The sequence below is a fragment of the Populus euphratica genome, unplaced genomic scaffold (assembly GCF_000495115.2).
Source record: "Populus euphratica unplaced genomic scaffold, PopEup_1.0 scaffold111.1, whole genome shotgun sequence".
Classification (NCBI taxonomy): domain Eukaryota; kingdom Viridiplantae; phylum Streptophyta; class Magnoliopsida; order Malpighiales; family Salicaceae; genus Populus; species Populus euphratica.
Window position 1 is genome coordinate 1,284,303 of NW_011499877.1, and position 15,646 is coordinate 1,299,948.

The following is a 15,646-nucleotide window of genomic DNA, read 5'->3' on the forward strand; positions in this document are numbered from 1 at the left end:
CGCTCTTCTTCTGCCTCTGGAAGACGTAGTGAAAGAAAGCGAGGTTTCTCTTCGATCTTTTTGATAGTCTGCGTGTGGGTTGTGTGATACTAAACTATAGACTTTTTTATTGGTTGATCTGAGATTTGTGTTTTGTTCTCTGATTAATCGCTCTATTAATCCTTGATATGCGTTGGTGTGTCTAATTAATTAATTGGGATTTGCTGGATACCTTTAGATACGCAGATTAATTAATATTTCTGCTGTTTTGTTTGTTTGGATAAGAAGAAAACGATTGTTTGGGGTGTTTTTTGTGATCGTGTGGATTGTGAAACAGGAGTGCCATGGACAGAGGAGGAGCACCGGAGATTCCTTTTTGGATTGCAGAAAGTGGGAAAAGGAGATTGGAGAGGAATTTCTCGCAATTTTGTCAAAACTCGAACTCCAACTCAGGTTGCTAGTCATGCTCAGAAGCATTTTCTCCGCCTCAATAATGTCAATCGCCGTCGCCGCCGGACCAGTCTCTTTGATATCACCGCCGATACGGTAGCAACATCGCATCACATCCCATCCCATCCATGCTATTGTGCTTTGTCATCAACTGAATTGTTCTAAGCCTTTGTGTATTGAGTTGGTTTGTTTAGATATTTTAATCATAGAAACTTGATATCAATCCTAATCTTGAATCTCTTAGGTTTTGATTCACTGAATGTTTTAAGGCTTTGTGTATCAATCTGGTTTGTGTTTGATTTCTCTTAAACCAGACAATCTTGATTCTAATCGAGATGAATAAATGAATATGGATTTGGTTGATTGGAGATCTTAATCCAAGTCAGTTGTAGATATCAACACCACCCGGAAAAAAAAAGAAAAGAATTTAAGAATGCTTAAGCCTTGACATTATTTGTGCAAAATTTTATTAGTTTTTTATAAAATATTTTCTTGGTTGTTGAGATCAACTAGAAAAGCAATACTGATATGAAAGTGATCATTTTTTTTTCCCTTGGAACTGAAACTGTTGACTTTGAGCTTGCCCAGGTAATTTTACCAGTTGTTACTATCAGTTGTTTTTTCTTTACAATCGTGCATTTTGTTCCATGTCCCTTGTTTTCTTCACCAAGCAATTGGTAAAAAGCTTTGAGCATCGTCTTGGTCTTTACTTTTATCAGGTGACTTCATTGCCAAAGGAAGAGCAGCAGGCTCATCGCCAGGACAGCAATATCAACAACCACGCATCTCCGTCAAATCCACTGCCACCTCCACCACTGCAAGCCAACAGCATCACCAATTTCTCTGGGGTGCCGTCGATCCCTATAAGAACAAGAACTGTCAACCCCCCTGTGCTGCCTCTCCAAATTGAGAACCCAATGATGGAGAGCCAATCACTTGGACAAGGCCATCAATTCATTAACCACTCAATAAATCTAGTCCGCCCAGTTGCCGTCGTTCCAGCTGTTTGTACTCCAGCAATGCCTGATCTTAACTTAAATCTGAAGCCAACTGCTGATTCATCGTCTCTGTCACTCAAACTGTCTTCACCATTTGTTCAGAGGGAATCAACATCAAGGTCTTCAGCTTTCCAGGCGATGTCAAGTATGAAAAATGGTGATAACACCATTATTGTTGCTTGAGGAAGGATAACAAGGGAGGGCTGGTTCATAATTAATCAGAAGAAATAGGGTAGATAAGATAAGGTTAAATTAGGTGACTGAGATTTTTATCCTTTGCTAATGTACAGACCTGAAAAGGAATTTTGTTGGTTTATGTTATTATTATCTTTTGGATAGATTCCTCTTGGTTCTGTGACTGTTTTTAGCTAGTACGAGTTCGACATGACTGGAAATAAATAAGCCAGGCACTTCTGTTCATTGCTGATATCTCTTGATTTGCTCCTCAACCACAAATGGTGTGGTTTCCATTGCTTTATGGCCCAAAAAATCAAGTTGGGGTAGTGGTGGGGATGCTCTTTTTGTCTTTATTATTATTATTGGTGTGAGTGGGCACACAGTGGCTCGACGAACATGGATTGAATGGATGCGGTCCTTACTAGTGGATCAAGGGTGGTTGTTCGCTGTAGTGTTTGATGCCTCGGGACGGGACAGGGCACGCTTTATCTGAGAATCCAGATGCGTGCATGTTGTGCTGTTGCTGCTTAGCATTTATTGGGTGTTAACTTTAGTCATCTTCTGGGAATTATCATTTCTTGCGAGAGAATATTTATTTTTTAATTAGCTTTTTTTGATGTTTCCATGCAGGCCAAGAGATAAGTTTTGTTAGAATTTCTCATTTTCAATAAAAAGGTATAGAATATGTTACTGTTAAAGAAAAACCTTCTGAAAGATACAATTCGACGCCATTAAAAGGGTAGGCTAAGGAAGATTACAAATTACTTGTCAGTCGAGGAAGCATACATGATCTTATAGATGGTATTATTAGACTGCGATTAGGGAATCACAGAAAAATTCTTTGCTTTCCATAGAATTATACTAATTTTGCATCAATTCATTCTAAACATTCTCCATTGTTGTTTTTTTAGCAGACAAGATTTTGTAAATAGGCTACCACTGCATGTTCTTTTTCCATTCCTCCACTAGCACATGCCCTACTTTGCTTGCATTGTTAATGAATATGTTATCTTTTCTAAGGCTTAAGATAGTTTTTTATTATTATCATTATTATTATAGGTTTGTAAGTTGCTATCTTTTGTTGGGTATTTACATTATTAATTTTTTTTTTTCTTGAGAACTTGCTCTTTTACCTTTGTTAGATTACTTTCCCTAACCATTAGCAAGCCTATGTACATATCAGTTAAGAGTCCACTTTGTATCAGAAACCCAATATATAATGGCTTGTTCACGTTGAATCTCTCTTGTTTAGCTACATAATTGAAAGAAGAAAAAAAATGCCAATAAAATTAATCTTTATTTACCCAACTATCCAAGCAAAGTGGAATTGTTAATACTAATACTTGACAATAATATCATAATAATTGAAACACATAATCTAAAAAGAAAACATTTCATGATTCTTAGATAAAAGATTGGACTTCATCTCTCTTGCTGTAATTTGGTTTGGCAAGAATCAGCTAAAAAAAGATTTAAACATATGAAGAAATCAAATTAGAATCTTGGATAAAATTTAAAACTCAATTATATCCTAAAAAATTTAAAATTGAAAGGCAATGCAAATTTAAGATTAACTTGGAAAGAAGGAGAAGGAACCTGGAAAACACATATCCTTACACTGCCAAACCCAAAAATCTTTAGCCAAACCATTAACAAGATAAGAAAAACAATATAAAACCCTTAATAAGCCACCATTACAAGTCAAAAGTTAGTTTAGAAATCCCTAGTTAAGAAATATTATTATTGGACAATGTATATTTTAAGTTTTGATGAGATGGTGTAATCGAATGTGCACACCATTTCCCCTTTTATTTTGTTTTTTAAATTCCTATTCAAATATTTTTTTGTTTAAGCATGCTTTGAATATAATTTGTATATAATTAAATAGTGTTTAATTGCCTTGTTTTGATGTATTAGAATATGATAATAGAATGATATATGATAATGCATAATGTTGTTTTATATGTTTGGGTATTTAGTTAAATATTTTTGAAGTCATGGCTAGATGTGTTAAGTATTGATGTTATTATAGTTTATGTTATTTTATATTAGTTTACTGAATTTTTTAAAGATGTAAACATAATGTTTAAACTTAGGTACAATGAATCTAATCAACAAAACATTGTTTATACGGAAAGGGATACATTTTGGTTTTGCTTGTTGTTTACCATTGATTTTTTTTTTTATTTCTTATTGTTTTGATGGTTCAAGTAAGTTACGTTAAACATAATTAAGCTCTGGTTACTAGGTTTAAACTGTTTGCTAGACTTTTTATGCCTTTTTATAGGTTTTGATTTATTGTTAGGTGTTTAGGTTTTTATGCTTTCTGGGTTTGGTGTTTATAAGTTAAAGATTGCCTTATACCCTTAATTTACATGTCTTTTTAATCATTTATTGCTTCTTACATATGTGCGCATCCTTGATGATCATTAATCTAAAGTCTTAATAACTTAAAAACACCAAAATCATGACATTTAATCTTCAGTTCTTTCATTTTATTTTTTGAATAAAATTAATTAATTGTGATGATTGAGTGTTCATCATGATGATCCAGCCTCATATTTTTGTTATAATAATATTTTTACATGTCCTTATGCCTTTAATTAATTTGACATAATCTTGTTTAAATTAAAATCCATGCTCTTGGATTTTTTATATTGTTCTTCACTGTTCTTAAAGAGATTCAATAAAAAAAAATACCCTCATTTGATTTTTATTTTTTTATTTATATTTTTAGACTGTATTTTTAGGTTTCGGTTTTGAGTCATGAAGCTCTCAGCCGATGTGGTGGACTAACTCTATTAGCTTAAGATCAGGTTTGGCAAGTTCAATTTTTATTAAAGAAAAAAAACACAATATTTTGTTCTTAAAGTATGTTTGGTGAACAAAATCTTAAGATATTTTTAAGTTTAAGATTTTTAGTTAAGAGTGTGTTTGACAAACACGCTCTACTGATTTTCCAGCAATGTTAATTTTTATTTTTTTATAGTGAACAGATCTCAAATGATTTTTTTAAAATTCTAAAAAAATTCAAAGACTCTTAAATTTATTTGTGAGTCCCTCATGTGTTTTCCTACCTTTTCATTTAATATTTGACCTGTAAATTTACATTATAAAATACTGACTTAGTATTAAAAATATCTACTTTTCTTTAAAATTTAAAAAAAATACAAAAACAATTCCTTATTCAAAAAATATGTTTTATTTATGTGCACACGACTAAATTCTAAAAAAAATTGATGCATATTTTATAAAAATAAAATTTTTATTTTCATCATATTTTGAAAAATACAAAAATCAATCAAAGAATATTATAACCAGTTTATGATTATTTATTAGGATTTGATTAAAATTTTTAAAACACCACAGAAGTTAATTTGTTTAATTAATATTTAGGATATGAATTTTATGATGTAATCCATATTCACAATATTAAATTAAATGAATTAATAAAGATAAATGTTAGAAGCTAAATGTAAAATTTAATATTTGAGGGTATAAATTACATTGTAAAATATATACTTAAGTATTAATGATACAAAGTATGAATAAATACAACATTGAAATTTGAGGTTTCAAATAATTATGTTTTAATTTGATAAGGCATAGACCTCTTTACTTAGGAGGATGTGTTCCAAGTATTAGAGATACTAGTGAATAAAAATATTATTCAAAAAAATAATCAATTATCAATATAGTTTATCACATGTAGAGTGCATTTGGGTGATGTGTATTTTTAATGTATAATTAGTCCCTTTACCCAAATACTTGTGAGCCAATAAGTTTTCTAATAACCAAAATAGTAGGTAGCGACCCTTCAAAATTATAATTTTACAATCTTTAATACATCTTAAAACCCCATCAATTTAAGAGATAGATTTACTATTTACCATCTTGCGTGCCACAACAATCTCCATCATTATAGATAGAGAAATAATTCTAGATGTCTATTGTTCATGTTCTTTAACAATAACTTTTGTCTTTACTATGAAATTTCTTATATTGACTAGAACCAATGTGTTAAATGTAATAAAAAGATTCAACCTAAATGTTTTTTCCTTATAATTTACAACATCAACACAAACCTAAGAATTCGCTTGGAAAATAAAAACTCAATAGAAACAACTCCTATAATCATATCTATAATGCAAATCATCCAAAATTTCTCAGATAACACAAGTATTATCAATTTTTAATCATTTATTAAATATTATTTTTACTCCACAATACATTACAATACAATATAATAATAAAACACAATAATATCATACCATAAAAATCCTTATTCTATGCATACACAAATGTATATATTGAGCATGAAGTTGTATTACAGATATTGAAATCATGATAGTAATTAGCATTAGTCATCAATCAATCAATAAAACAAAATAGAAAGCAAATGATCAATGGTAGGAATATGTTGAAATACAACATTCCAATACTAAATTAAAGATCAAATTTACAAAATAGAGTTTTAGGTTACTATTAAAAAAAATAAAAGATGAAGGAACAAAATTAACATAACACAAAATTTTCAGAAAGGTACACAAAACATCCATTTGGTCCCTTAATTTATTTTTCTTAATTTGATCCTACTCTTTTGGGTTATTATGGTTTGGTATAAAACTTTGTTTTATACCAAAATTAAAAATAATAAAAGATGAAGGACCAAAATTAACATAACACAAACTTTTCATAAAGGTACACAAAACTTTCATTTGGTCCCTTAATTTATTTTTCTTAATTTGATCCTACTCTTTTGGGTTATTACAGTTTGGTATAAACTTTGTTTTATTTATTTTCTTTAGTTCTGTAGAATTTTCTATTATTGATCGATTAATGTTTTTTCAGGTGTATCTCCAAATAGCCAAATATCTCTAACTTCCATGTCATTGAAAATGTTGAGTGTCGACAAATTCTATAAGGTTGCAAGTGATCAATGAGTCTTGGTGGTTTCATTGACGTTGAATTTTTTTTATCCCTCTGTTTTTTTTTTCTCATTTCCTCGATAATCAGTTTGAACCAACTAAAATTAAAAATTATCCTCAAATTATGTTTTTATTTCAATAATAGTCCTCATTCTTTTGATTGTTTTTTATTTTTTTAATATTTTTTATTTTCTTTTTTATTTTCATCCATTACCATTTGATACTATTTAATTTTTATATCAAATTTTATACTTATTCTTTTCATTGTTATTTCTTTTCTTTAAATCCTTTTCTAATTTTTTTTTCAATCTCAACGCTCATCATTTTATTTTTATGTCAAATTTGATCCTTGTTTTTTTTTAATTATTTTTTCCCATGGTTTGTTTTTTGAAATTTTTTTTTTTTTTCAATTTCATGCTTCTGCATTAAATTTATTAAGAATTTAGCTTCTTAGTTTTTTTCAGTGCGGTGATCCAAGTTTTATAACATATGTCACGAGTATAAAATGTTAATATAGATTGACATTAAATTATTTTTAAAATATTTTTTACACTATTTGTTTTTTAATATTATCCTTTAACATTGAGTTTATCGAAAACTAAACTTCTTTATTATTTTTTATTTTTTTATGAGTAAAACCAAACCTCATGATCCGGTCATGAATTTTCCATGCCAAGTCAAGTTGGTTTGGGGCTTTTATATCATTGCATTTTATTTTGCTCTTACATCAAATTTGGTCCTCATTCTTTTAATCTTCTTTTTTTGCCCTTTAGATCCTTTTTTAAATTTATTTTAATTTTACCTTTTAACATTGAATTGTTTAAGAATTGAGTTTCGTAATTTTTTTCAATGTTGTGATCCCGAGTCACAAGTATGAAACGTTAAGCTGGATTGCTATTAATTTTTTTGTTTTAGACTGATTTTTTTTTAATTTCAACCGTCAATATTAGATTTATAAAATATTGAGCTTTTTTATTTTTTTTATTTGCTTTTTATGATGATGGCTTGACCTCATAACTCAAATTATGAGTTTATAATGCTGATTGAGATTAGTTTAGAGCTTTTTTTTATATTATTTTTTATTGTTTTTATCTTGTTCTTTAACATTTAGTTATCTTGAAATTCATATTCATAATTTATTTATTTATTGGCAATATTTTTTAAAAGTCATGGCCATATTCATATTATGACTTTTTTCTTTAAATTTAATACATTTATTGTCATTATTTTTTTATTATATAATTAAATCAAACCATTTTATTATACGCAGCAAAGTCTAGGCCTGTTCATGGTTCAGTTCGATTCGATTTAAATCATAAAAACTAACCAAATCAAGTAATTTAAATTTTTAAAAATTCAAATCAAACCAAATTCTAGTTCAAATTGAACCAGTTTGATTAGGTTAAATTTGGTTTTTTTGCTCTAAAACCGGAACCTAATCATCAAATTAATAGATTTTATTAATAGGTTTTTTTGAACAGGCAAAGCACTGTTATATTTAGCTGCGAGGCCATCCTTTTCAACATGGATTTCCTTAGCATTTAGTGGCTTGGATTTTGTTTTCATGCTTGCCTCGCCCAGAAGGCTCTTCAAAGGAGTATATTGTGGGCTCCTCAGAGACGGGTGTTGTTAGCCAGTGCTCCAGTTTGTGACCTTGGCAATAATCTCTTCATTCTTCTTCTCCCCTGTGACTCATTCAAAACATCAGTAATGGAAGGAAACCAACTAGCTTGTACAGAAGCAGCTTTTGGCTGTTGTGGGTTTCGTTTTGTCTGGATTTTTGTTCAGAAGTGAAGAGAGAAGCCAAGGAGGTGGAGATGCGGGTTTTTCTTCGGCTAGAGAAGAGACAGATGCAGGAGGCAAAGTGGATGATAATTGAAAGGGAAATGAAGGAATGGAAAAGCTAGGGAGAGTGAGAGATGGGCTCGTGTTTGGCTAGAATTTACGTGAGACAAACACAGACGTCAGGGTAGTTGAAAATTGAAAGGGAAACTAGGACTAGGAGAGTTAGATTGGAAATTAATTGAGAGAATGATTGGGAATTTATCGGGGCAACGCATCGGCGGCTTTTTGTAAGGGGCAGAGAAGTTATGTTAATTGTTTGGGTTAGGATAGAATTTAACTACTAATACCTCAAGGTTTTTTCAACTTTTGGCTTTTTGCCGGCTCAGTTTGTGTTGGTTTCTGATTCAAAACCAAAACCAAATCGAACCTGTTAAAATTTATAGTTTTAAAAATCAATTTAATCAAATTTTCATTTAATTTCCGTTTTCTCAGTTAATTTTTCATTTGTTTTTTATTCTCAATTAATCAGTTTTTTTTAACACTGGGGACCACCATGGACAAACAACTGTACATCTATAAGTGTGATGGTTATTTGGGTCACTCACTGCGTATGAACCATAACCACATAGTTTGGGTTTTAATGGAATATACTAGTCCATTTGACATTACTCAGGAACCATGAACAAGAATATCATAACAGTCCTCAGCTTTGGTTTCTATCTCTTAACTACTTTTTATAAAAACAAATTTAATACGCGAAAATAGTTACATGGTGTCAAATTCTGGCTAATCAAACAAATGGCCAAAATGAAGTAGCAAATGTATAGGTGAACGAAGGGGAACAGCAATAAAATCATACTCTTCCAACAATGTAGTCAAGGTATCCATCTAGCAAGAGAAAATAATAACCAAACAGTAATATTCCATGCATCCAAGTAAGAAAAAATGTTACAAATTGCACACAATAATCAAGACTTAAGTTCAAAAATCGGCATCCAGAATTATAGAACACAATAATAAAAAATATAGAATAAATGTTCAGGGGTGGGGAGAGGTTAAAGGGATAAGAGCTCCAAAGCATTGGATTATCATGGAATCAAAGCAGGATCTAGTTTTACAAGTAAAAGCTTTAAGATCACAAGTTCTAGGCATCAACAGTTGTCACCTGTTGCCATTCCCCATCTACAGCTTCTTTCCACAACGTGACATTGTTGTTCCCATCAGCAACAGCCAGTATGTTTCCAGTTAAGGACCAGGAGACCCTCCAGACAGGAGCCTTGAAGTCATGTAAAACCTTACCTTCCCATTGATCACCTTCCTTTGCCACAGTCCATATAATAACCTTCCCATCCTGTGAGGCACTAGCAATGGTAGACTTGGGAAGGCCCAAGTTGGGTGCCCAAGCAACATCCCTCACCCAATCAGTATGCATGTTGAGAGCTGGAAAACAGTCCAGCTTCCAGTTCCCGTTGTAAAGTTTCCACACTTTGACAGTATTATCACAGCCACCTGAACAAAGCTTCTGCACAGGGTCAAGCAAACCAGAACCAACAAGGGCACCAGGTGCAGTGGATGGAGCCCATGAAACAGAGGTTACACCAACCGGGTGAGCTTGATCAATCCTTGATGTGTCCCAGTTGCCATCAGCACGAGCAGTAAAAACAGATATATTCCCATCAGATGAACCACATGCCAAAGAAAGCCCCAGTTCATGAGGTGCCCAAGCAATGGAATTGACAGATGATTTGTGATCCTCAAAAACATGAGCCTGGGTCCAGTCATTCTGATTACCCTCCTTCCATATTATGACTCGGCCATCATAAGAGCAAGAAGCAAGTAAAGAACCAAATTTCGGGTGAGCCCATGCTACTTGCCAAACTGGGCCTTGGTGCCCAGTCAGATTTGCAAGATGTTGAGAAGTATTGTTGTTAACCCCAATTATTTTGATTGAATGATCCGATGAGGCAGTTGCAATCCGCTTTCCATAGTAATCCATTACCACATCATGGACAGTGTCCTCATGACCAGTTTCAATTTTTTGAGAAGGCATTTTGTAATCAAAACCGTTCTTTTCTCCTACCAAGAAAAATAAATAAAGTCAAGAAAAATTTTGTTGTTCGTTGTCCAAAAAAGCCAATCCAAATAATGTCATAAAAAGAAAAGAATGAATAAAATCACCATCCACATGGGAAGGATATATGTATATGTGTGTGTAATCAAAGAAGAAAAAATTCAGATATTGCAAATTCACTAATGTAACTAAGCAAAACAGATCAGATTAATAATAAACACAAAAATCTGATCGGAAGTTTCAAAATTCAAAACTACCAAAATCACATCTCAAAAATCCTAATCTTAGACATAGATTTGCAGATTTCACAAAAAAAAAAAAAAAAACCAGATAAATCCACCAATGAAAAGAAATCAGTTGAGCTTAATAATTCTCAATAATCAATAAAGAAAAACGAATGAATAAATAAAATGATTGATTAGATCTAAACCAACAATTACTAGCTGCATAACATATAAACAAATCCAATTGTGTTCAAGACTCAGACCTGCAGATGATCAATCTCAAAACGATGCCGTTATTGGGATCATAAGAGCTCTGTTTGTCACTTCACTTGAATGCCAAGAGAAAAGGAATATGTTTCGGCTTTCACGATCGGGTGTCTCTGTATCTGTATAGAAGAAAACGAGGAGACTGTTTGATTTATACATGGGAAGTAAAGAAACCCCATTTTTGTCCAAATAAATTCATTTTATAGGACTCATTTGGTGAAGTAATTGAAACACATAGACAAAAACAGGGTTTCTTCACTTTCCATTTATAAATCAGACAATCTCTTGTTTTCTCCTATACAAATACAAAGATGCCCGATCGTGAAAGCCAAAACATTTCCTTTTCTCTTGGCATTCAAGTCGAGTGACAGGTAGAGCTCTTTTGATCCCAATAACAGCATCGTTTTGAGATCAATCATCCGCAGGTTTGAATCTTGAGAACACTACTGGATTTGTTTGTACGTTATGCAGCTAGTAATTGTTGGTTCAGATCTAATCAATCCTTTTATTTATTCATCAATGTTTCATTCGTTTTTCTTTATTGATTATCGAAAATTATTAAGCTCAACTGATTCCGTTTCATTGGTGTATCTATCATGTTTTTTATGAAATCCGCAAATCTATTTCTAAGATTAAGGTTTCTGAGATGTGATTTTGGTAGTTTTGAATTTTGAAACTTTCGATCAGATTTTTGTGTTTATTATTAATTTGATCTAAATCTGATCTGTTTTGCTTAGTTGCATTAGTGAATTAGCAGTATCTGATTTTTTTCTTCTTTGATTACACACACATATACATATATCCTTCCCCTGTGGATGATGATTTTATTCATTCTTTTCTTTTTATGAAATCATTTGGATTGCATTTTTAATTAGCAGTATCTGAATTATTTCCAATTGCAAAAGCAAGAAAAAAGCCCACTATTCTGCCCAATTTCCCACTATTCATTTCACCCACTTAATGCAAAAGCAAGAAAAAAGCCTTCTGGTGAATCAAGCAGAAGTTGAGCATCATGGTAGGTTCATATAATTACACTGTAATGGAACAATGTTTTATAGCAGATCATACATGAAAATCGAATATTTCCATGGGAAAGGTTTTGCAAAAACACACAATAATTTAAACTGAACAGAGCAATCAATGTCTAAAAATTCAATAAATCATGAAGCTAACAAAATCAACAGTAAACTTGAACCTATTATAAAGCTAACATAACACCCGAAAACCATGATTTCACATTGCAGTGAACTTTGTAACCTATCCATTGTCCCACTACATCAGCCATACTGCCAGAATTGATAGGTGCGCAATCTTCTACCAACTCAAGTCTATCCATAAAACAGCAACAAAATGCTAAAAGCATATAGATGAATTATAAGCTAACAGATCTTCGTCTATGAATCTCCAAGGCAAATAAAAGGCACTAGCAATCAAGATAAAACAGATTGATAGGTGATAATACAGATCAAAACCACATATTAAAGTTAACAATGCTAAACAAAGCAATCAAGAACTCAAAATCAACACAAATCAACAGAACATCAGTAGTACTAATGAAATCTAATAAGACAGAAGGCATGACTGAAACAAGAGAAAGGAGAGAGGGCGGGGGAGAGGGGGACGAACCTGAAGAAAGATACAAAAAAGCCCTAGCTGCAAGAGGATAGAAAAAGGAGAAGCAGAGGTGAGAGCGAGGAAGTAGTAATAGGAAGGCCAAACAACCATGAAAGTTTGAAACAAATGTTACAGGCACACGAAGGCCAGAATTAACATAGGGATAAACTTTACCTTGCCGTCTTTTCTCTAATGGAAGAGCCCTCTCCTTCTGCCGCAAGTATAGAGGAGGAGGATCGCAAGATTCGCAACGGCTTGCGCAGAAATGAAGGATGGAGATGTGGGTTTTTGATCGGCTAGAGAAGAGATAGATGCAGGGGCAGAGGGGATGAAAATTGAAAGGGAAAGGAAGCAGGCGAAATACTCTCCGGTAAGGGCGGCGGGTTCGTGTAATGTTACTAGGGTTAGGTTAACTGTAGATTTATGAGTCTTTTATTTTATGGTTGATTTGGTTCGGTCGGTTTCAATTGTAAAATCAAAATCAAACTAGACCAGCAAGATTTTATGATTTTAAAAATCAATTTAATTAATTTCTCATCTTAATTTAATTTTTCACTGGTTTTTTTATTTTGTTAGCTAATCGATTTAATTAAACATCCATACCAAGATATAATACCGAGTAGTGAGATTTATTTTAGCTTTTAAACTAACAGTGCTTGAATATTACTTTTTTAAATTAAAAAAAAATATATCAATCTCGTGGAAAAACATGAGCCACCTATCCGGTGAATAACTATTTTTCAGGTAAATTTCATGGGATGCAGCCACCGAGGTAAAGCAAGGGTACAAGGCCCTATTTTTAGAGTAATGAAGGGACCTTCAGTATTTCCAGGAATTTGCTTTAGCTAGAGGAAAAAGAAAAGGATGTTATGGCATTAGAGTATAATTAGCTACAAATCCATTTATTTTTAAAAAAATAAATAAAAATATTAAAAGTTCTAAATGGCTAAACCGATGATATGTTCTTTGCCCAACTAATTTTTTATATCTAAGGGATGACAAACAACTTATAATTTACATCTTTAATTTCTCTCAATCCAGCTCATTGAAAAATTAAAGTCGGTATTTTTTAATTTTAATTCTTTTTTAATTTTTTTTTAATATAAAAAAACCTACAAAACAACTTAGAAACTCATAAAAACCTCTTAAAGCCTTAAAACAACCAAAATATTGGTCTAAAATATTTTAACTAGAAACTCAAAAAATTTTCCAAGTCAAATATATTTTTTTAAACAATTTCAAAAATAAAAAATAACATATAAGATAAATTATTATCGTTCAATGAAACTTGTATACACCAACATCAACCTTTTTTATATGGCGAGAATCAAAATTTCACCATTATTTATTTCTTCTTTTTTAATTAGGGACTGGTAAATAAGGGAAATAAAATTTTGTATAAAAATTGAATTTTTAAACTTTTTAGGGACTGAAAAGATATCATTAGAAAACTAAAAGGATGTAAATGAAATTCTTTGCATAAACCGTGAAACCACCACCTATTAATTTTACTCACTTTCTTTTTTATTTCATTCCTCTGTCTTTTAATTTTGGCCTCCCTTGACAATATAACCTAAAGTTGGTCCTAATTGTTATCTTAAAAGGGTGAAATTAAAAAAGAAAAAGAAAAAAGACACATTGAGTGCACACAACAAGTCCACAGTGCATCTGCTACAAAGAAAAGGAGAGTTTGTTAATGATCGTATGGAAAAGAATCTGCACTCGCTGGCTGGCTGCCTGCCTATCCTCATGGAGATAGTCGCATCATTTTACGGACTCCACTAAAAGATGCAATGTTGGAAGAGAAAAGCTATGAATAAAAAGATCACATTTCAACTATTGAGACAGATTTTCAAGATGATTGGCTTAGTTCACGCGGAAAATATATGCCCTCCCCATTACACTACGCGACTCACTGCCACGACACAAAGATCCTTTTGAATACATAGCTCAAAAGGTGAATAAGTATTGGATTCCAGATCTCTCTCCCTTGGTCTGCTGCTATTTGCGTGATCAACAGGGTGAGTCCTCCTAAAGAATACCCTTTCCCTTGAATGAATAAAATCTTATCAGCTTCTCTGCATTAATAATTGATTGTGCGGTTTTTTAATTCAACCAAAGATATAGTTAGGCATCTCGATCGCCAAGTTTGTCAGCAATTATGACATCGCATGAATGATTGTTATTCTTCTTACTTGTTTCCATTTCACATCAGAATAACTGCCAAAGTGGTGCTCAGATCAGCAGCAACACCACCGATATTTGTACTAGGATTAGTACATCATCCCTCACTCAAATCCATCACTTCTCCTGATCAAGTGAATAGGCTGGCCAGCTTATTTTCCAACTCTCAGAGCTCATCTCCAGACTCCTGATAAACCCGTGCTGTGACATTAATTTAAGCAGGCACGCTAATATATATGGTCTCACAGCACAATCAAAGTCATCTTCAACTTTTATTGCAACAACTGCTATGCTTCTCCCCACAGAAGAAGCTGCTTGACTTTCTTTCACGACAAACCGCATGAGTCTCTTTTTTTATATAAAAATAAAAGTAAAAATAAGACATTGCATGATTATAAACTAACCAGGAATATAGCATGTTGTTAAAAGATCCCATCATGACAAACCCAGCAATAATTATATGAAAGCATATTTTACAGGCATCCGTGTTTCTTTAGAGGATGCCACACAAATATTGATGAGCCATTAAATGGATATGCATCCTAAACAACGCACAGGCTTTGGCCATATTAGGATATAAGCTCCGGTTCAACCCTGACCCCTTTCCCTTGAGGAAGAAGGTAAGCATACAACAAACAGACGAGGGAATCTGTACTTCAGAATACACTGATCACTAACACAAACAAGAAAAGGATAATATGAAAGATCCTGTACTATGTTCTATTATCTTATTTGGCAGTCTGTTCTAGCCAAACATTAAATGATAACAAGAAAACACTGAAAAACACAGGTTAAGATAGCGACATCACTGCTCGTGGCGGAGGAGGTGGTATGTATGGAATGAGTTTTGACGTCTCAAGTGCATCATTGCGGTTTTTCTCATGTACCTTTCTGATAAATTCAGAAGCCCAATCATCAATAACACTATTATTATGCTCGTGCATCACATGCGGAGAACCATTCCCCTCA

At 32.4% G+C, this 15,646-nt stretch overlaps 2 protein-coding genes across 6 annotated transcripts in view; one reads left to right on the forward strand and one right to left on the reverse strand.

Annotated features, from left to right (window-relative positions):
• The window catches only part of LOC105128616 (transcription factor MYB1R1-like), a 2,337-nt gene extending 483 nt beyond the window's left edge, over positions 1–1,854 (forward strand). Inside the window, exons 2-4 of one of the 2 annotated variants that reach the window (XM_011030363.1) lie at positions 8–43; positions 317–525; positions 1,149–1,854. In XM_011030363.1, coding sequence (XP_011028665.1) covers positions 8–43; positions 317–525; positions 1,149–1,610 — 707 coding nt within the window. In that variant the 3' untranslated portion in view covers positions 1,611–1,854. Of the gene's footprint in view, positions 44–316; positions 526–1,148 lie in introns of both variants that reach the window. The other variant, XM_011030362.1, reaches the window with a different exon arrangement.
• A 7,363-nt stretch (positions 1,855–9,217) lies between these two features.
• Positions 9,218–12,909, reverse strand: LOC105128617 (protein transport protein SEC13 homolog B). Of its 4 annotated transcripts, none has more exons than XM_011030364.1 (4): positions 12,668–12,905; positions 12,506–12,532; positions 10,876–10,998; positions 9,218–10,393 (listed from the first exon to the last, which is right to left on the reverse strand). In XM_011030364.1, the coding sequence occupies exon 4, from the start codon at positions 10,365–10,367 to the stop codon at positions 9,462–9,464; it is 906 nt and encodes a 301-aa protein (XP_011028666.1). In that variant the 5' UTR covers positions 10,368–10,393; positions 10,876–10,998; positions 12,506–12,532; positions 12,668–12,905; the 3' UTR covers positions 9,218–9,461. The 4 variants fall into 4 exon arrangements, with proteins under 4 accessions (XP_011028666.1, XP_011028668.1, XP_011028667.1 ...); XM_011030366.1 differs by having other exon boundaries at positions 10,829–10,998; XM_011030365.1 differs by lacking the exon at positions 10,876–10,998 and having other exon boundaries at positions 12,668–12,909.
• Positions 12,910–15,646: the final 2,737 nt, after the last annotated feature.

Bases quoted from the DNA above. Each gene is read 5' to 3' on its own strand.
- LOC105128617 (XM_011030365.1), bottom strand. From the start codon at position 10,367: ATGCCTTCTCAAAAAATTGAAACTGGTCATGAGGACACTGTCCATGAT.